This window comes from Euphorbia lathyris, chromosome 4, assembly GCF_963576675.1.
Source record: "Euphorbia lathyris chromosome 4, ddEupLath1.1, whole genome shotgun sequence".
In the NCBI taxonomy this organism is placed as follows: Eukaryota; Viridiplantae; Streptophyta; class Magnoliopsida; order Malpighiales; family Euphorbiaceae; genus Euphorbia; species Euphorbia lathyris.
In genome coordinates, this window is record NC_088913.1 from 52199088 (window position 1) to 52220783 (window position 21696).

Below are 21696 nucleotides of genomic sequence, written 5' to 3' on the forward strand. Positions count from 1 at the left end.
GGTGCTCGGGACAGCAGAAGTTGAGCCAGGAGGCTTCTGCTGAGTTTCGGCAGCTGGCAGTTTGGCTTTACTTTTCTCCCCCGGTTTCTGCTGAGTTCCGGCAGCTTGCTTAGCTTGGCTAGGTTGGCCTTTCTCTCCCGTTTTGCCAGCATCATCTGAATGAAGGCGAGGTACAAGGAACTTCTCTTGTTGAATAGCACGAGTCAGTATGGATGAATAATGTTGCATTTGACCCGTACTTTCGCAAAGACCCTTAAAAACTTGCACGCCATCGGCCATACTTGAAGCTGGAATCTTAATATTTGCGCTGAGCATGCTGAGTAGATACTCAAGAGATTTCTCAATCCAAGTAATGGAGTCCGTCATTCGGGCATAAGATTGATAATACATCTTGAGCAATGCAGAATCATACGAATGACGCTGAATGTTAATGTGCCGGACATGTGCAAGGGTTGACATGTGCCGGACAATGCAAAATTTAAAAAATTATCGCCTGCCACGTCGATCACACGGAGCGTGGCCTGTCACAAGCTCCGCGTGACCTCTAAGAGTTGCAAATTGCAACTCCCTCTGGCAGCCTTCTACATTCCCTTATCCCATCCCATCAATCCCATATTCTCCTCTTCCCCAAACAACATTTCCCACTTCCCCACTTATCTCTCTTCCCCATAACTCCCCTAATTAACTCTCATTAACTCTCTCATAAATCCCTTTTTAATTTTATTTAATCAACGCCAATACACACACATAAATAAGATCCCCTCTAAATAAATTTATTTCCCTTTAATTAATCCCCATATTAAATACAAATAATAATAAAAAATCAAAAAAACCAAAAGACATAACCATTCAAATCAATCACAACTTCAAAAAATTTAACAAAAACCGCACTTGGCACGCGGAGCGTGACATAAGTCAAGCTCCGCGTGCCATAGCTCCAATTGGAAAATTGGAGCAGAGCCACAGTCACGCGGAGCGTGACGTAAGTCAAGCTCCGCGTGACTTCAATGTTATGCAGACTTCTAGTGCTTTCCCACCACTCTCTCCTATATAATCACCACTATTCATCATCTTCCTCACCCCCACTCTCTCGCTACCTTCCATACTCTTCTCCAATTCCTAAACTTTTTCTATTTACACTTTCAACTCCCCTCACCATGAGCGAAAACAGGAAACGCACCAAAAGGACCGCAGGCGAAACTGCAATGGGGCAGCTCCAAAACCAACGCCGTCAAAGTAGCCGCAATCCTCCCCAACAACCACAGCCACAAAACCCCAATCCCGATGACCTCCCACCTCTCCCTCTCCACTACAAAGTCCCCTTCCACATTCTCGGTGAGGAAGAGGGCAAACGTTTCCAATTCATCACCGCCACCAACATCCTACCGCTCCAACACTTTGACCTTTTCACGTTCCAGCAGATTGACCTCTGCGACGCCTTCATTGCAAAGCTCAATGCTCTAAACTGGCACGAACTATTCGAGGCCCGTTACTAAGTCTACCCGACATTGGTAACGGAATTTTTCCCAACACTAGAACCGGCTGGTGCCAAAAACAACCCATCATTTACCCTATTTCTATCTTATAAGAGGCTTAATCAGACCTACGGGATTAACCACATCAATGGGTACCATGCAAAGAAAAGAAACCGTATCAATAAAATAAAAAATGAAAAAAGAAGGGTACGTAGAAAAATATTCTTGTGGTTCTGAGTTTTTGAACATACATACGTAGAAAAAGCTGCCAAACTGAGAAAAAAAAGAGAGAAAATAAAACGAAAAAAAGAATGGTAATCATTCACCAAACTATCTTGGGTTCTTCTGATTATGCTTCTTCAGTTTCTTTAAATTGCTATTACACGTCTCTTCATTATTTCCTCAACTGAGTTTTTATCTCTGCTCGCATTTCTAAATTGCTATCCAGGTACGTCCTTCCGTTTTTCTCTTCTATCTGCGTCTTGATCGTTTATCCTCTGTTTGTTCTGAATTTCTTTTTTCACTTAAAATGATTCCAAAAATAAAAAATCAGATTTTAACTTTATTTTGTGGCTGAACGGATTAACTGCCATTCGATATCGTTTACTTTCGTCGAATTTCAGTTTGAAATTATGGGTTTCGATGTACTGTAAATCCTGGGTTTTTTTTGTTTCTCTAGTTTTTCCTTGCTATTAATGAGTTTTATTCTAAATACGAGTTGAAATCCAATAGCTGGACCTGTTTTATTAGTCAGAAAAAAAGTGGGAAAGAGGATCGAATTTGACAACACTTTTATTATAAGTGCTATTATTTTAAATTATTGGGTTTTAAAATAGCTGGAATTAGGTTCAAGTTCGTGAAGATTTTAGGTTTTGGGCATTTCCTTTTTGCGTACGCCCAGCTTCGAAGTGGAAGTTAATGCTATGTGATTAGAATAAATTTCGTTATTTGTATGATCATTGTAATTTAAAATGTTGGATGACTTATCTGCCAATGATTTCGTTAACCAATTGTTATGTTATTGTAAGACTTTCTAATCCAAGGCTTATTTATGTAGGTTTCTCGAGTTAAAACGGAATTCTTGACACTGAATGCAAAGCATTTTGAATTTCGTACCATTTAATTTACTTGATAACCGTTTTCGTGATGGGAACTTTCGAGGCAGTTCTTCAAATTCTGTCTGCTGGTCCTCACATTTTTAGTTCGGATCCGTGTCCTAGCAAATTAGATTTGAGATTTCCATCCAAGTTCCATGTAAATTATGCTAGGAAAAAAGCCTCAAGGCGTAAGCAAATATTCAAGTGCTCAAGTTTTCTGCAGAATCATGTAAGGTTTCATCAGGTTAGGAAGACAGACTCATTGCAGCTTCTGAGTTGCAAATGCCAACAAGCAGAAAGTTTTAGTGGCACAACTGCTGATGATGGAAATAGAACATGGTTTGTAGAGAGTGCAAGGGTAAACGTTAATGGCACGTTAAATACACCAAACAATTTGAAGATTGATGAAGTTCAGCAGTCAAAACAAGAGAAGGAAGATTTGACTTCTAATGGTGAAGTGAATCAGGAAAAAGGGAGCTTGTCGACTAATGGTGCAACAGGGATAGGTAGAGATACCTCTAAAAAGATTAATACAGATTCTATTGAAGATGAAGCTTGGGACCTGTTGCGCAGTTCTGTGGTTTACTATTGTGGCAGTCCAATTGGCACTATTGCAGCCAATGATCCCACTTGTTCCAATGTATTGAATTATGATCAGGTCTTCATTAGAGACTTTATACCTTCTGGAATAGCTTTTCTTTTGAAGGGAGAATACGATATTGTGCGGAATTTCATCCTTCATACACTTCAGTTGCAGGTAATAGATAGTTGATTTATCTCATCTTTTCATGCCACTTTAGACCTTTTTTTTCTGTTTTCATAACTGTTAGATTAATACTGCTATTATATTTAATGTTCTTTATTCTTTTTCTATTATATTTTTTGATAGAGAACTGGTTTTGACCCATTTTCCTAAAGGACCCAGGATTTTTATTGTTTATTCTAGAAGGAGAAAAGATGCTCCAGCTGGTACTGCTGATGTGGCACCAAGTTAGATACAAATCTTGGTGAAGGGGCACGTTAGTTATATAGGCTGTAGGTGTGGGTGAGGTGGGCATGATAATATTCTTCTATTTTGTGAGAGATGAATTATTCCCTGATAGAGGGTGCGCAGTCCCTATTTCATCTATCCGTTCTTAATTCATTCTACAATATATAAATCTCATTCTGGTTTTCTTGTCTTAATTTGCTCTGCTATTCTGTTTTCTTTTGAGGGTTTCTGTCATTGTTCCGACCTACCGAATTCGTTGACCAGGAAGAACTGAAATACCTATAGAAACGAGAACTCAACCCCGTTTGGATGCTCATGAAGAGCAGATTCAAGTCGTATGAACCGTCATACGAAACCGTGAAATCAAGTCGTGTCAGCGACAAATTCTCTCCCTTCAATCACCCTCTTCCAAATTTGCTTAGGTCTTCCCCTACCCCTCACCATTGCATCCCTTTGCCACTCTCCAGTCCTCCTAATCGGCGCATCAAGCGCTCTTCGTCTTATATGGCCAAACCACCTTAGTCGGTTTTCTCTCGTTTTATTCTCAATAGATGTAACCCCCTACTTTTGTCCTAATTATTTCATTACTCACCCGATCTTTTCTCGTATGACCACACATCCATCTCAACATACGCATTTCCTCCACCGACATCTTATGATTGTGACAGTATTTCACCACTCTGTACCATATAACAATGCAGGTCTAATTGCCATGTGATAGAATTTTTCCTTCAATCTATTAGATATGCACTTCGACCAATCAGATTTAATCCTATGGCAACATCTCCATCCACTTCTCCATCCGTTTGAATAATAGACCCCAAATAACGAAAGCAATCTGAGCCCTGGACAACCCTCCCATCCAGGGTGATTGTCCCTGCCTCCCTACTCTTATCATCGCTAAAATTACACTCCAAATATTCCATCTTACTTCGGCTCAACTTAAAGCCTCTAGATTCCAAAGTTTGTCTCCAAAGTTCCAACTTCCTCTCCACGCCTTCTTTCGTTTCATCAACCAACACAATATCATCTGCAAACAACATGCACCATGGTATACTATCTTGAAGTGAACTCGTTAATTCATCCATAACGATGGCAAAAAAAAAAGGCTAAGTGCGGAATCTTGATGCACTCCAATCGTAATAAGGAACTCTTCAATCTTCCCAACACTGGTAAGTACACTCGTGCACGCTCCCTTATACATTTCCGTTATGATGTCAACATATTTCCGCGAAATGCCTTTCCTTAATAAGGCCCACCAGAGTACTTCCCTTGGTGCCTTATCATATGCTTTCTCCAAGTCAATGAAAACCATATGCAAGTCTTTCTTCTTATTTTGATAATGCTCCATTAATTGTCTCATTAGATGGATGGCCTCCATAGTTGATCTTCCTGGCATAAAGCCAAACTGGTTTTCCGAGATCTTCACCGTCATCCTCAGCCTTTGTTCAATCACTCGCTCCCAAAGTATCATAAAGTGACTCATTAATTTCATTCCTCGATAGTTGGCACAATTTTGGACATCCCCTTTGTTCTTATACAAAGGGATTAGGATACTTTTCCTCCATTCTGATGACATCTTATTGTTTCTCCAAATCTTGTGGAAGAACGTTGTCAACCATTCGATTCCTCTCTCTCCCAAACATCTCCAAATCTCAATAGGGATGCCATTAGGTCCTACTGATTTCTTCAATCTCATCTAACTTAATGCCATTTCGACTTCACCATTTTGAATTCTCCGCATGCAGTCACGATTTATCATATCTTGAGGGATACTTATATCTCCAACCTCTTGTCCGCGATCTCCATTAAATAAGTCATCAAAATAGGACCTCCATCGTTCTTTGATATCCGTATCTCCAACTAGGACTTTTTGGTCCACATCCTTCACACATTTATGCAAGAAAGGCGTCTGCTATAGATGTGGCCAAGTCTATAGACAATGTGGGAATTAGTAATATTATTAGTTGTAAATTAGGAAGCAGCTAGCTGTTTACTATATATGTGAACATACCATGCTGTAATAGGAGAAAATAGAGGAGCAATTACATCAGCAAATCAAGGAGCAACTATAGGAGAAATGTAGGAATTAGTCATATGCTTAACTATAAATACATGTAATCCTTTTGCCAATCTCTTTCATTGCTTTGGTCTTGTTCTGAGAAATTTTTTTTATCTCCAAACTCGAGCATTGTTGTTTCAGAAAAATGTATTTAAATATTTTTTAGGGGAAGCATTTCTAACAACCACTCATCTCATTAACATATTACCCTCTAGAGTCTTAGGATTCAAAAGTACAATGGAGGTGCTCTCTTCATTCTACCCGAATCTGTCAACTACAAAGAATCTTCTACCTCGCATTTTTAGGTGTGTCTTTTCAAGACCGTGGAAAATTCGATCCTAGAGCATTAAAGTGCTGCTTTGTGGGTTATTCATCAACTCAGAAGGGGTAAAAGTGTTATCATCCTCCTTCCAAAAGGTTTTATGTATCTCAAGATGTAACCTTTAATGAGCAACGAGCCTACTTCATCCAAACTTATTTTCAGGGGGAGAATGTTAAGGAAGATAAGGAACTCATTCTTGGGCTATCAGAATTTGATTTCTTATTTTCATTGAAATACAATAAGGATACCTTTGATCCAACCAAAACCGAACCACGAGTCCAATTTGTTCAAACCTGAACATCTAGAATCAAAACTGGAAACATCCTTCATAAGTCCAATCAGTCAAGACCTTAACTTGTTGAAATGAATCTATCATTGGAGAAGTGAGATTTTAGAAGGACATGGTTTACTCAAGGCAAAAAGAGGCCATTCTAGAATCACATACAAGAATCTGATCCATGTCCATCAAATGAGGTAACAGTTTCTGACTTTCCTACTTTGCAATGTAAATTGAGAAATGGAGCCCTACAAATTGCTATTAGGAAAGGAACCAGAGCATGCATTAAAAGGCCTTTATACCCACTCACACACTACACATCCTCCCAAAACTTCTCACCAACCTTTCAAAGCCTTCCTTAATTGTCTAATGAAAAAGGGAAACAAGTCATGGATGTGGAGATTCAAGTATTGAAAAAAAAAAAACTTGGAGTTTGATGGGAAAAAGCATGCCGATGGGTCAATTGAAAGGTACAAGGCAAGATTGGTAGCACATTCAAGTGCTAAAGCTATAAGCATAGCCCACAATCCAGTATAGACAATGTGGGAATTAGTAATATTATTAGTTGTAAATTAGGAAGCAGCTAGCTGTTTACTATATATGTGAACATACCATGCTGTAATAGGAGAAAATAGAGGAGCAATTACATCAGCAAATCAAGGAGCAACTATAGGAGAAATGTAGGAATTAGTCATATGCTTAACTATAAATACATGTAATCCTTTTGCCAATCTCTTTCATTGCTTTGGTCTTGTTCTGAGAAATTTTTTTTATCTCCAAACTCAAGCATTGTTGTTTCAGAAAAATGTATTTAAATATTTTTTAGGGGAAGCATTTCTAACAACCACTCATCTCATTAACATATTACCCTCTAGAGTCTTAGGATTCAAAAGTACAATGGAGGTGCTCTCTTCATTCTACCCGAATCTGTCAACTACAAAGAATCTTCTACCTCGCATTTTTAGGTGTGTCTTTTCAAGACCGTGGAAAATTCGATCCTAGAGCATTAAAGTGCTGCTTTGTGGGTTATTCATCAACTCAGAAGGGGTAAAAGTGTTATCATCCTCCTTCCAAAAGGTTTTATGTATCTCAAGATGTAACCTTTAATGAGCAACGAGCCTACTTCATCCAAACTTATTTTCAGGGGGAGAATGTTAAGGAAGATAAGGAACTCATTCTTGGGCTATCAGAATTTGATTTCTTATTTTCATTGAAATACAATAAGGATACCTTTGATCCAACCAAAACCGAACCACGAGTCCAATTTGTTCAAACCTGAACATCTAGAATCAAAATTGGAAACATCCTTCATAAGTCCAATCAGTCAAGACCTTAACTTGTTGAAATGAATCTATCATTGGAGAAGTGAGATTTTAGAAGGACATGGTTTACTCAAGGCAAAAAGAGGCCATTCTAGAATCACATACAAGAATCTGATCCATGTCCATCAAATGAGGTAACAGTTTCTGACTTTCCTACTTTGCAATGTAAATTGAGAAATGGAGCCCTACAAATTGCTATTAGGAAAGGAACCAGAGCATGCATTAAAAGGCCTTTATACCCACTCACACACTACACATCCTCCCAAAACTTCTCACCAACCTTTCAAAGCCTTCCTTAATTGTCTAATGAAAAAGGGAAACAAGTCATGGATGTGGAGATTCAAGTATTGAAAAAAAAAAAACTTGGAGTTTGATGGGAAAAAGCATGCCGATGGGTCAATTGAAAGGTACAAGGCAAGATTGGTAGCACATTCAAGTGCTAAAGCTATAAGCATAGCCCACAATCCAGTTTAACATGAAACGACAAAACACGTTGAAGTGGATAGAACATTGTTTGTTATGCATTCCGTATGTGTCAACAAATGGACAACTTGCTAAAATTCTCACTAAAGGGCTAAGTAGCTCAATATTTGAGAATATTGTATCCAAGCCGGGAATGTCAAATTCCTATTCACTAGTTTGAGGGGGGGGGGGGGGGGGGAATTAATGATATTATTAGTTGTAAATTAGGAAGCATCTAGTTGTGTGAACATACCATGTAATTTTCTCCTATTTGCAACTTTCATAAATGTCAAGAAGGAAAACTCAGATGATGATGATGGATAGATATTTCGGGATCAAAAAGATGACACAGTTTCTCCTGCTATAGAAGGTGAGTGCCAAATTCTTAAATTGCATGCTTTGGCATTAGAACAGTTAAAGACTCGGAAATTGAGTGGGGAATTGTTGGGCATTCCCATAGAGGTTTTGGCCTATACCGATGCAAATCACAATTTTCTGTCTAGAAAGTTGGCATTAGTTTTGGGGATTCCGTTCGAAAATTCGCCGGCATGATTGTCCATTTAGGTGATGGGCATCATATACCAGTTTCAGAACAATGTCGTTCTCTTCCTCTCTGTTTTGGGTACTTTATCTTGTTGTATGGAGGTTCTAGTTTGTTATATGGGAAATTCAGATATGGTGTTGAGCATTGAAGTTGAAGACTTTGGGCGAAGTAACTCACCATTGGGATCTGCGGTATATGCATTTTATCTCTCGAGGCAAGGAAGTTATTTTATAGGGCACTGAAAAGGACAACTGGGACACTAATTCCTCTTTGCGTGGGTGTTTAGCTTATTCTGTTGATCCCGTGGAGACGCTACAAGTGTTGAGAATTGAAAAACAAATGTCTAAGTTTGGAGGCCAGTAATTGGAACCTGTTCAACAGTTGGATTTGGATGCTCTCTTGGGGCGATTCTTGTTGTTGTTTCAAGAACCAAGAGGTTTGCCTCCTCAAAGGTTACATGACCATGGAATTAATCTCATGCCGGGACATGGTCCAATATGTGTTCGCCCTTACCGATGTCCTTATCATCAAAAGGTTGAAATTCAGAGCCAAGTTCAAGAAATGTTTCAAATTGGAGTGATTAGGCCTAGCAAAAGTGCTTTCTAAGCCTTTGATGCAGAAGAAGGATAATTCTTGGAGAATGTGTGTCGATTATCGTGCATTGAATGAGGTCACCATTCGAGACAAGTTCCCAATTCCCATTGTGGACGAGTTACTTGATGAATTAAAGGGAGCTCAATTTTTCATTAAGCCCGATTTAAAGTCGGGATTTAATCAAATTCGTATGAAGGCGGACTGCCTCCCGTACAGATGACGGACATTATGAGTATTTAATAATGCCTTTCGGGCTTACCGATGTTTCTTCAACATTTCAAGCTGTTATGAATAATCTTTTTCGCCCTTTGTTAGACAAGCTTGTACTTGTTTTCTTCGATGATATTCTGCTCTACAGTGGTAGATGGGAGGATAATCTTTCTCATCTGGTGGAATGTGAAGTCGGGATTTAATCAAATTCGTATGAAGGCCGACTGCCTCCCGTACAGATGACGGACATTATGAGTATTTAGTAATGCCTTTCGGGCTTACCGATGCTTCTTCGACATTTCAAGCTGTTATGAATAATCTTTTTCGCCCTTTGTTAGGCAAGCTTGTACTTGTTTTCTTCGATGATATTCTGCTCTACAGTGGTAGATGGGAGGATAATCTTTCTCATCTGGTGGAATGTGATGCTTCGGGTTGGGTATAGGGGTTGTTTTGATGCAAAATCATTGCCCAATCGCTTTTTTCAGCAAAGTTACCGGGGCAACAAGTTTTTCTATCTGTTACATGCCATGTAAAGAAAATAGAGCTGTCGATGCTTTATCTCGTCGTGATGAAGAGGGGAATTTTCTTCCATTACTTCAATCCCTCATTGGGTTCAGAGAGCTCACTTATTAGAGGAGGCAAAACGGGATTCTTACTTGCAGAAATTATAAGTGATTTGCAACTTGATTCTAATCTACACCCTGGTTATTCTCTTCATAATAGTATTCGGTATTCAAGAGTTGATTAGTTCTTTCCCGCCAAAATAGGGGTCATTCCGGATATTACCGAACCTATAGGAGGTTGACTGCAAACTTGTATTGTGTGGGAATGGCTGCTGCAGTTTAGCAATATGTTAAGTCTTGCAATACTTGCCAACAGTGTAAAGCTAGTTCTCTAGTCCCGGGTGGTTTTCTGCAATCGTTAGATATTCCAGCAGTGATATGGGAACATGTTTCCATGGATTATATCTAAGGATTTCCGAAATCTAAGGGACATGATGCTCTTTTGGTGGTGGTCGATCGACCGTCAAAGTATAGTCACTTCATCTTGCTGAAACATCCTTAACCAACCAAGATAATTGCTGAGGTTTTTGTTTGTGAGGTGGTTCGAGATCATGGGATTCCTAAGTCCATTCTTAGTGATCGGGACCCGATTTTTGTCAGTAACTTTTGGAAAGAGCTTTTCAAATTACAGGGAACTTAGCTCAACATGAGTTCCTCCCATCACCCGGAATCGGACAGGCAAACAAAGATCATTAATCGTTGTTTAGAGACATACTTGCGATGTTACATTGTAGACCAGCCCCTGGTTGTGGTCACTATGGGTCCCTTGGGCTGAGTTTTGGTATAACTCAACTCTTCATAGCTCCACCGGAATTTCGCCTTTCGTAATTTTGTATGGCAGAAAATCTCTTCTGTGGTGCAATTCTTCCCTAGGCAAGTTAAGGTCGAATAAAGAATTACAGGACCGTGATAAGGCATTACGCCAACTTAAGTATCATTTACAGCAGGCGCAAGAACAGATGAAAGCACTGGGACCTTCTGATCTTTGTGTTCCTGAAGCCATTCTTGCCAACCAATGTTTGATCAACAAATTGGGTGATACAATACAGCAATGGTTGATTTTGTGGAAAGGGAAACCAGCCCAAGAAGCTACTTGGGAAGATGTCATTGTTATTCAAGTTCAGTTCCCTCATATCTGTTTTGAGGACAAGACAGTTCTTTCAGGAGGGGTACTGATAGAGAACTGGTTCAGGCCCATTTTCCTAAAGGAACCAGTATTGTTAATGTTTATTCTAGAAGGAGAAAAGATGCTACAGCTGGCACTGTTGTTGCGGCACCAAGTTAGTTACAGATCTTGGTAAAGGGGCAGGTTAGTTATGTAGGCTGTAGGCGTGTGTGGGTGACGTGGGCATGATAATATTCTTCTATTTTGGCTCTTAGTGAGAGAGGGAATATCCCTGGAAGGTGCTGTTTGCAGTCCCTATTTCATCTATCTGTTCTTAGCTCATTCTATGATGTTAATATATCAATTTCCTTCTGGTTTCTCCTCTTAATTTGCTCTGTTATTCTGTTTTGTTTTGAGGGTTTCTATCATTTTTCCAATTTCTTCAAGGTTCCTTTCAGAATCTTTATTATTTGCTGTCATCACTTTGTATATTTCATTATGATTAAGGTTTTTGGTGAATTATTCATTGACTTTCTGTCAAACCCAATTTTACTGTTTAGTTTCCAGTAGAAATCTAAACCGACGTCACTTGTGAGTTTGATGTCTGCAAACTTGCTAGCATGTGATAAATTTGCCATTATGAGCAATGGAAGAAGTAAAACACATGGCATTCATTGCCCAATATGTGAATGCATTGCTTGTGGTTGATCATGTGTGCCTAGAAAGATCTTATATATAATTGGAACCCCTTGGATGGTAGTTCACAGACTCGTCAATTTTTTTGAATTAGCGATGTATTTAGAAATCAATTCAAGTGTTTGAATTTATTGTATTTGGAAGTTTATCTTAAGTAGGGAGAAAAGTTCAGTTAATTAATCACATAGCGATTAAAGTTGACAGTTTCTCATTAAAGAAAATTAAGATTTTAATTTCTTTGAAGTAGGAAAGAAGTTTTATGTGTCAAACCTGAAAAAGTAAAAAATTAGGGTAATGTGGAAGTCATTAGTCAAACAAAATCGAAAAAGTATAAGGACCTAATCAAACAATAAAGTTTACCTGTTTAAGTACTCTATTCGCAAAAATATTGGAAGTACGTGGATCTAATAAGGGTTTCGCCTTTACATATACCCAATCATGGCCACACATCTAGATTAATGCCAAAGTAGAACTATTTCCTTATTATTTGTTTTATAGAAAACCTAATCCTATAGTAAGAAAAATTGATTATATACGTCCTGTGGGCTTATGATACATGTCTTCATTATTGTTTTTATTTATTGCCATCTATTTTTCTACTATTTTATGTTGGAGTTTAATCACGTATTTATGCTGCTTTCTATTGTAGAGCTGGGAGAAAACAATGGACTGTCATAGTCCTGGCCAGGGATTGATGCCTGCTAGTTTCAAGGTGCGTACAGTTCCTCTGGATGGTGATGACTTTGCAACTGAAGAGGTTTTGGATCCGGACTTTGGAGAGGCAGCAATTGGCCGTGTTGCACCAGTTGATTCTGGTAAAAAAAAATTCAGGTCAAAAAGTTTCTCTAGTGAGGAACTACTTATCATACCTTCACTTCGCTAAGTTTTTCTCTTACACCATTCATGTCAATTTCAGGATTATGGTGGATTATCTTATTACGAGCATATGGAAAATGTTCTAGTGATCGATCAGTTCAGGAGAGGATTGATGTGCAGACTGGAATTAAGATGATTCTGAGGCTATGTCTTGCTGATGGTTTTGACATGTTCCCTACATTGTTAGTAACAGATGGTTCTTGTATGATAGATCGTCGTATGGGAATTCATGGCCATCCTTTAGAAATCCAGGTAATTTATAAAAAAGCTCATTGTTTGGATGTTTTCCATCTTTCTCTCAGGTGATTATTTATAATGTACATTTATCATTTAATTTTACACTTTTATGCTGATGGTTGTGTAAATTTTATCATAGAGTTTCTTGGGTTGCAATAGACTTTGGTAGAGAGTGGGCTATGCATTGCAGGGGTGCGTCTTATAGCCAAGAAGGGGAAAAAATTCGATGCACTTAATCCTAGATCGAGCAGCAGGAAATATGTTTTAATGAGTTCAAATTTTCTTTCCATTGCCTATGCATAGATGGTTCAACATTTGAATAAAGGTTCAAATTGGCCCTCAAGTTAGCATGAAGGGTCAATTTACCCCAAATCAATCTTTGGGTATCAACTCAGTCCTTAAAGATGGCGGGAACCCATGAAAATGTAAACATGATAAAGTTTGGGTATTAAAAATATATTATATTTTCAGGGCTGATTCGATCATGGGTTGATATGACCCTTCCCTAGGGATGGCAACGGGTAGGGTACCCGCGCGTAATATCATTCCCAAACCCTTACCCTTTTATTTTTTAATTACCCGTACCCGTCCCATTACCCTAACGGGTATACTTTTTGCATCCCATACCCTTCTCATTTAATTCGCGGGTACCCGCGGGTACCCTTACCCGTTAAGAATCAATAAATAAAAAAAATATTACAAATTTAACAAACTATAAATTTAATAAATCATCAATCTAAAAATTGAATAAATTGAACCTTAATTAAGAAAAATTCTACTATAGTTCCAGTTTATTGGACCTTGCCAATAGAAACGTGACAATTGTGCACTTTCTTTTCTTACACCAATCATCTCCCAATGAGGTAGCATGATTCTCTTTTTTCATTGGTTGGGTCCATTGCACCCGGTCCACCGTAGAATCTCTCATTAATTAATAAGAATAAAGTAGCTTAGTGGTATCACTCAATTGTTGAAAAATAAATGGTTGGAGTTTAAATTTCACGTATTACATCTAAAAAACAACGATATTTATTAATATAATTTTTTTTTTATGATGGGTAACGGGTAGCGGGTACCCTAGGGGGTATTCCCATACCCGTCCCATTACCCTAACGGGTAATGGTTTTGATCCCATACCCGTCTCATACCCTTTTATACAGGGTACGGGTAGTCCCATTAGGGTCGGGTAGTGTCGGGTACCCGCGGGTACACTACCCGTTGCCATCCCTACCCTTCCCGCCAATTTTAAGGATTGTGTTGATAGCCAAAGATTGATTTGCTAAATTGACCCTCCATTCCAACTTTGAAGGCCAATTTGAACCTTTATTCTTTGTAATCTGTGTTTTTTTGGTATTTTCTACAATTCAATATAACATTACATACACATATATATATGCACACAGCTAGGGGACATTTTACCCTACAAGCAGCACACTTAGGTGCTGTAGCAGCCCTTCAGTTGACTTGGGCAGACTCTAGCAGACTTTACATTTATTACACTCCCCCTCAAGCTGGAGCATAGATATTAATCATGCCCAGCTTGTTACATATATAGTTAACCCGATTTCCTGGTAACGCTTTGGTAAATACATTTGCCAATTGGCTCCCCGTTCTGACATGTTGAGTTGTGATTGTGCCATCTTCTAGCTTTTCTCGAGTAAAGTGGCAGTCGACTTCTATGTGTTTTGTTCTTTCATTGAATACAGGATTGTTGGCGATATAGATGACTGCTTCATTGTCACACCATAACTTCATAGGTTTTGTCTGACCAAACCCAATCTCACCAAGAAGATTGCGTAGCCACACAAGTTCACATGTAGTTTGTGCCATGGCCCTGTATTCAGATTCTGCACTCGATCTGGATACCACACTCTGCTTTTTACTTTTCCAGGATACAATATTGCCTCCGACAAATACACAGTAACCCGTAGTAGAACGTCTATCTGTAATATCTCCGGCATAATCTGCATTTGTAAAACCTTCTACAGTGTGGTGACCATGATTTTGATACAGTAAACCATGCCCCGGAGTCCCTTTTAGATATCTCAGAATATGACTGACGGCATCCCAATGTGAAGTTCTAAGAGATGACATGAATTGGCTTACAACACTCACTGCCAAGGAAATATCAGGACGAGTGATTGTAAGATAGTTCAATTTTCCAACGATTCGTCTATACTTTTCAGGATTCGAAAGTAAATCTCCATCGTCAGTCTTCAACTTCCCATTTGGTATCATAGGTGCATCACACGTCTTTGCCTCAATCAATCCAGCATCATTTAATACATCTAGGCAATATTTTCTCTGGGTGAGATAAATCCCTTTACGGCTCCGAAAAACTTCAATACCCAAGAAATATTTCAATTGTCCTAGTCCTTTGTCTGAAAACAAGTGCCAAGGAATTCTTTCAGTTTCGTAATACCAGTCTCATCATTCCCAGTAATTACAATATCATCAACATACACTACCAGTAAAATGCACCCAGAACTAGATGATGAGTAGAACACAGAATGATCATAGGCACTCCGATGAAGACCAAATTCTTGTACGGCAGCACTGAATCGTCCAAACCAGGCACGAGGAGACTGCTTCAAACCATACAAGGACCTTCGTAACTTGCAAACTTTCCCGGACTCCCCCTGAGCAACAAACCCAGGTGGTTGCTCCATATAAACTTCCTCGCGTAACTCACCATTCAAAAATGCATTCTTGACATCAAGTTGATAAAGTGGCCAGTTGTACGTAGCAGCCAAAGAAACAAACAATCGGATGGAGGGGAGTTTAGCAACAGGGGAAAATGTCTCTAAATAGTCGATGCCATAAGTCTGAGCATAACCTTTTGCAACCAAGCGAGCTTTAAAACGAGCAACAGAACCATCGGGGTTGAATTTGACAGTGAACACCCATTTGCAACCAATAGCACGCTTCTGAGATGGAAGAGACACAAGATCCCAAGTATGATTCTGTTCAAGGGCATGGATTTCTTCTTTCATTGCTTGAAGCCAGCCAGGATGAGTCAGTGCTTCAGAGAGAGAGGAAGGAACAGCAACAGAATCTAAAGAGGCAACAAAAGACTTGGAGGAGGGTGATAACGCATCATAACATACAAATGAAGAAATTGGGTAAGTGCATTGGCGGGTACCTTTGCGGAGAGCGATAGGAAGTTCAAGACTAGGATCTGAAGATGGGGAAGGATCTGGAGACGGAGCAGGAGGGGGAACACTAGCAACTAGATCAGGCGGAGCTGTAGCACTTGAGGGATGCGTGCGTCGAGAATAAACGCGACGGATAATCGGGCGAGAAGGAGCAGAAACCACCTGCTCACTCACAGTGTAAACAAGATAATCATCATCAACAGGACTTGACACATTAACAGAGGGAATGGATTCACGACTAAAGAAAGAAGTGCTTTCAAAAAACGTAACATCAGCAGACACCAAATAACGACCCAAAGAATGAGAGTAGCAACGATACCCTTTTTGAGTCCGAGAATAACCTACAAAGATACACTTGAGTGATTTGGGATCAAGTTTGGAGACTTGTGGTCGCATGTCTTAAACAAAACAAGTACACCCAAAGACACGTGGGGCGAGTGGAAATAGAGAGGACGAGGGAAAAAGAAGGGAGTATGGAATCTGACCGTTGAGGACTGAAGAGGGCATACGGTTGATGAGAAAACAGGCAGTGGACACCGCATCTGTCCAAAAAACTTTAGGAACCTGCATATGAAACAACAGTGCACGAGCAACTTCTAATAAGTGACGGTTCTTACGTTCAGCAACGCCATTTTACTGAGGGGTAACGATGCAAGAAGTCTGATGAATAATACCGTGTTGAGAAAGATATGACTGGAATGTATTAGATACATATTCTTTAGCATTGTCACTTCGCAAAATACAAATAGATTTGTTAAATTGTGTGCGAATCTCAGAACGAAAGTTACAAAAGATAGTAAATAATTCTGAACGACATTTCATTGGATAAAGCCAAGTAACACGAGAATAATCATCAACAGAGGTGACAAAATAACGGAAACCAAGTTTGGACACAACAGGACACGGACCCCATACATCAGTATGCACCAAATAAAAGGGAGACTCGACACGTTTATTGATTCGCGGAGGATACGAAACTCTATGATGCTTAGCAAACTGACAAGCTTCACATTCTAGAGTAGAATCACGCGGAAGACTAGGACATAATTTTAGCAAAACTGGTAAAGACGGATGACCAAATTGACAATGAAGTTGTAAAAGAGACGCGCTAGTGCAGGCAATGGATCTTGGCACCTGCTGATAAGTTGAATCAAGGACATACAATCCATTCACCAGGTTCCCTCTACCAATAATTTGCTTCGTCCCAAGATCCTGAAATAGACAATGGGTAGGATAAAATAAGTTTAGAGGAAAACGGGGTAAACATAAAACAGATGATAAAGGAAGAGTAGATGTTGGGTTAGCTGTTCCTTGTCCAATTACAGAAGCACTTGAGCCATTAGCTAAAATAACAGATGGAAAATTGGTCCCATGTTGGAAAGAAGAAAGGATACCTGTGTTGCCGGTCATATGGTCTGTAGCACCAGAGTCAATAACCCAACTACGAGAGGAGGTGGATAAACATACAACATGATTACCTGTATCAGCTAGATGGTTGTGCTGCACCATAAGTTGCAGAAAGCTGCTGAAACCGAGCATACTCATCTGCAGAAATGGTGACAAAGGAAGGGGTTGGTACGATGCCACTGTGAGTTGCAGTATTTGCAGACCTCCTAGGAGCATTCTGTCCCGAGTATTGAGGCGGTTTACCACGTAATCTCCAGCAATTTTTCTTAACATGACCTTCTCCCCCACAGTGATAACAAGTACGAGGGGAGCTACGGTTGCCACTAGGAAGAATACTGTCTCCACTTCTGCAACCTGGACCAGCATTACTTACCAAGACGACTGTGTCAGAAGACAATGTACCAGAAACTGTGACGCCATCCTTACAGGCGTAATTTTGACTCCCGATTAATTTTCTATTTGTAATTTTGGAGGACCCTAACGTAAATGCAGTCACAATTTTCTTTTCAATCCCTCCTGCCATCAAACTAGATGAAAAGATATATATTTTCTTTTTTCTTTTCTTTCTTTCTTTCACTGTTTTTTCTTTTCTTTTTTTTCTTTTTTTTTTTAAACAATAACAGCAGTACTAATAACTTTAAAACTGGAGCAGTAGAGAAACCCTAAAAACTAAAGTTACGCAACACAGACTTGAAGAATAGAAGGGGGGCAGATTCAGATAACTTCCCTGACACAGGCGAGCACCAGGAATGGCCGGACTTCATATTCCGACGCCGGAGAAGTAGACCGGAACGGAGGAGGAGGTGCCACGCGCTTCCACGCGCCGGCGCGTGATGATTGCTGTGAATGAGGGCGGAGGCGCGTGAGGCCCACGCGCTGGTCAGATGGTGGCCGGAATTTGCAGGAGCGCCGATCGGAGGAGGAGAGGAGGAATGGGATGGGTGGTGAGATAAACTGATGTACCAGAAAATATAACCAAGAGACCCAAGCTCTTCACTAATACTAACCCTGGGAAAAATACCCAGAACAAAATTTTCACTAACCCTGGGAAATACTACCCAGAAAACAAACAAGGAAATTTCCACAGAACCTTAGGGCTCTGATACCATGTAATCTGTGTTTTTTTGGTATTTTCTACAATTCAATATAACATTACATACACATATATATATGCACACAGCTAGGGGACACTTTACCCTACAAGCAGCACACTTAGGTGCTGTAGCAGCCCTTCAGTTGACTTGGGCAGACTCTAGCAGACTTTACATTTATTACATTCTTCAACATTTTGTGATGATGGATGCCTATTGGGGTCGTTGATCTTTTAAATTTAATGTCATATAAATGAGAACTCTACTTTATTTGATCTGAGTGAGTACACACTTGATGCTGTTTAACGTATGTGCTATTCTGTTAACTAATATAATAATAATAAAATTACAGTTTAATTTTGTGAAGGAAAATGAAAAAAAAATGCTGGACAATCTTTGTTAGTAGCATTCTGAGTATGAGTGGGATCACTGATGCTTCTTCCCTTTTGGTTGTTGGATACTGTTATATGGATATTTCCTTGAGTTTTAGAGCTGAAGTTGTGATTTGATTCACTCTTGCATCATTCAATTTGGGGAATGATAAACAAACTGAATTGACCTTCTATTGCTGATTTTATGAAGTTTTGCACACTACATACTTCTTTTCCTATTGGCACAATTAATTGCTATACTGATTTAATTGTACAGTTTGCTCTCTTACAGTTTTTGAATGTTTGAACTTTTTGAGATAAGAGGATGAGACATGTAGTGTCATGAAAATTCAATTGAAAATTAATGCAAAGGAACCTTGAAGTACGACTTTTATTATAATTTGAATTTATTGTAGAAAATGTTACTTTTCAAAACATCCAACAATGTTAGACATCTAGTTTCTTGTCGGTTGGCTGTGGTATTCATTAATTTGCCATTTGACTTCCACTGAATTGTTTTATTTTTATGTAATGAAGTTGTTGGGTGAACTTGCATGTTGATTGTTGTTTGTGCAATTGGCACACATGATTTGGTTTTTATCCTTTTAGGATTTTTATTGAACAACTTGAAAGCCAAATTTGAACGAAATATTACTGTCGGAGAGAAAACAGCACTGGCATTTTATTTGAAATTCTTATGTTGTTTATGGAGATATAATTCTGAGATTATATATATTCTGCACATTAATTAACCCGATATCCCAAGATTTTAATTATTAGCCCCTTCATTGAATACAATTTGTTGTAGGCAGCTAGTGGTAACTTAAATATGTTCTGTGATTCATTGACGAGAAAGGCCTAGAAGGAAAATTAAAACTGAATGATTTATAGAGAGCATTTTCCATGTTCGACAATACCACCGTTTATTTTCAAATCAATGTGCTGTTAACTTGTTACTAACTTGTTTTACTTTTAGAATGTTTGCTACTGAATTTTTTTTTTTTTTTTTATAAAAAAAATATATATGCTCAGCATTGTTCACTGTGATGTATTTGTTATTGTAGGCTCTTTTTTATTCGGCATTACTATGTGCACGGGAGATGCTTGCTCCTGAGGATGGATCAGCTGATCTGATCCGTGCATTGAACAATCGTCTTGTTGCTCTGTCATTTCATATCAGAGAGTACTACTGGATTGATCTAAAGAAGTTGAATGAGATATATCGTTACAAAACTGAAGAATACTCTTATGATGCAGTTAATAAGTTTAACATTTACCCAGATCAGATCTCTCCTTGGTTGGTGGAATGGATGCCCTGCCAAGGGGGCTATCTAATTGGAAATTTGCAGCCTGCTCATATGGATTTTAGATTCTTTTCTCTTGGAAACATATGGTCTATTGCAAGTGGTCTTGCAACGGGAGATCAGTCACATGCAATATTAGATCTCATTGAAGCCAAGTGGACGGATTTGGTAGCAGACATGCCATTCAAAATATGTTATCCTGCTCTTGACGGTCAGGAATGGCAGATTATCACAGGCAGTGACCCTAAGAATACGTAATGCGACTTCCTTTATATAATTCAACCTATACGCTTTGTTCTTTCAAATTTTTCTTGCATAATGATTCATTGTCCTTGATGCAGGCCTTGGTCTTACCACAATGGAGGTTCATGGCCAACTCTTCTTTGGCAGGTCAGTTAAGGCCCAAGTGTGACATGACTGACTCCTGTATTTCAAAAATGAAGTAAAAGAGCCAATTGAAATATTATGCCAAGTGCATGGTTTGTCTTATTTTCTAGAATATATGTTTGGTCATTTATTGAACTGCATATAACTTGATGGAATTGCAAATAGAGCATTGGATAGATGATATTATGTCTTGGTTGATGGATATTGGTAATGCAACCTAACATATTGGAGTCTACTTTCAGCTGACAGTTGCATGCATAAAGATGAACAGACCAGAAATTGCTGCGAGAGCTGTTGAAATTGCAGAACAACGCATATCAAGGGATAAGTGGCCTGAATATTATGACACGAAAAGAGCAAGGTTTATCGGAAAACAGTCACAGCTGTTCCAGACCTGGTCTATTGCTGGATACCTTGTGTCGAAGCTCTTGCTGGCTGACCCATCTTTGGCTAAAATGCTGATAACAGAAGAAGATTCTGACCTTGTCAATGCTTTCTCTTGCATGATTAGTTCCAACCCTAGAAGAAAGCGAGGGAGAAAGGATTCAAAACAGACCTACATAGTTTAACATTCTCAGGTGAAATTTGGGTATATATATTTATTTATTACTAAAAGCTGATTATATTAATTATTTGATTAAATTGTTCCAATTGATTGGTGGTGGATAAGATGCCACCGTGCTTATTTATTTATTTATTATTGGACCATTTGTAAACATGATGAACTATATTTCAGGTAAATAAAATGTATATGGTAATTTTTTGTATGTTTTGCTCGTATAAGCAGTCAGTCTTTGGGTGCTCAAACCGCATCCATTCAAATAAATATTAATTCCCTTTTTTTATTCACCAGTTTTAATCTATTTTTGGACCAGGCTTAAGTAATTATTAATTACTGCAGAATTAACTTCTTGGCAGCTGCATTTTAACATATTAACGAGTGATCCTCCTTTTACTTTTTTGGAGCAATTTGTAGCTTTTTACTCCAAACATGAAATAGTGTTTGCTTAAGTTTTTTTCCATTCAATAAATTCTTATTTTTAATAATAATTTACTTAGGTTATTTTTTTATTATTTTTTGTATTTTTTTTTTTACTTTTATAATTTATTTGTAGATTAATTTCAAACATTTTCATATTAGATATTTT

The 21696-nt window shown here is 38.7% G+C and overlaps 1 protein-coding gene across 1 annotated transcript; it reads left to right on the plus strand.

Annotated features, from left to right (window-relative positions):
• Window positions 1–1705: 1705 nt before the first annotated feature.
• On the plus strand, window positions 1706–21315 carry LOC136226073 (neutral/alkaline invertase 3, chloroplastic-like). Its single transcript, XM_066014366.1, has 7 exons — window positions 1706–1923; window positions 2533–3329; window positions 12370–12535; window positions 12637–12848; window positions 19922–20415; window positions 20503–20551; window positions 20791–21315. Exons 2-7 carry the CDS (start codon window positions 2622–2624, stop codon window positions 21115–21117), a joined length of 1956 nt encoding a protein of 651 aa, XP_065870438.1. The 5' UTR covers window positions 1706–1923; window positions 2533–2621; the 3' UTR covers window positions 21118–21315.
• Window positions 21316–21696: the final 381 nt, after the last annotated feature.

Bases quoted from the DNA above. Each gene is read 5' to 3' on its own strand.
- LOC136226073 (XM_066014366.1), top strand. From the start codon at position 2,622: ATGGGAACTTTCGAGGCAGTTCTTCAAATTCTGTCTGCTGGTCCTCAC. The intron at 3,330-12,369 runs GTAATAGATAGT...TTTCTATTGTAG, and splicing joins TTCATACACTTCAGTTGCAG to AGCTGGGAGAAAACAATGGA. The intron at 20,416-20,502 runs GTAATGCGACTT...TCCTTGATGCAG, and splicing joins GGCAGTGACCCTAAGAATAC to GCCTTGGTCTTACCACAATG.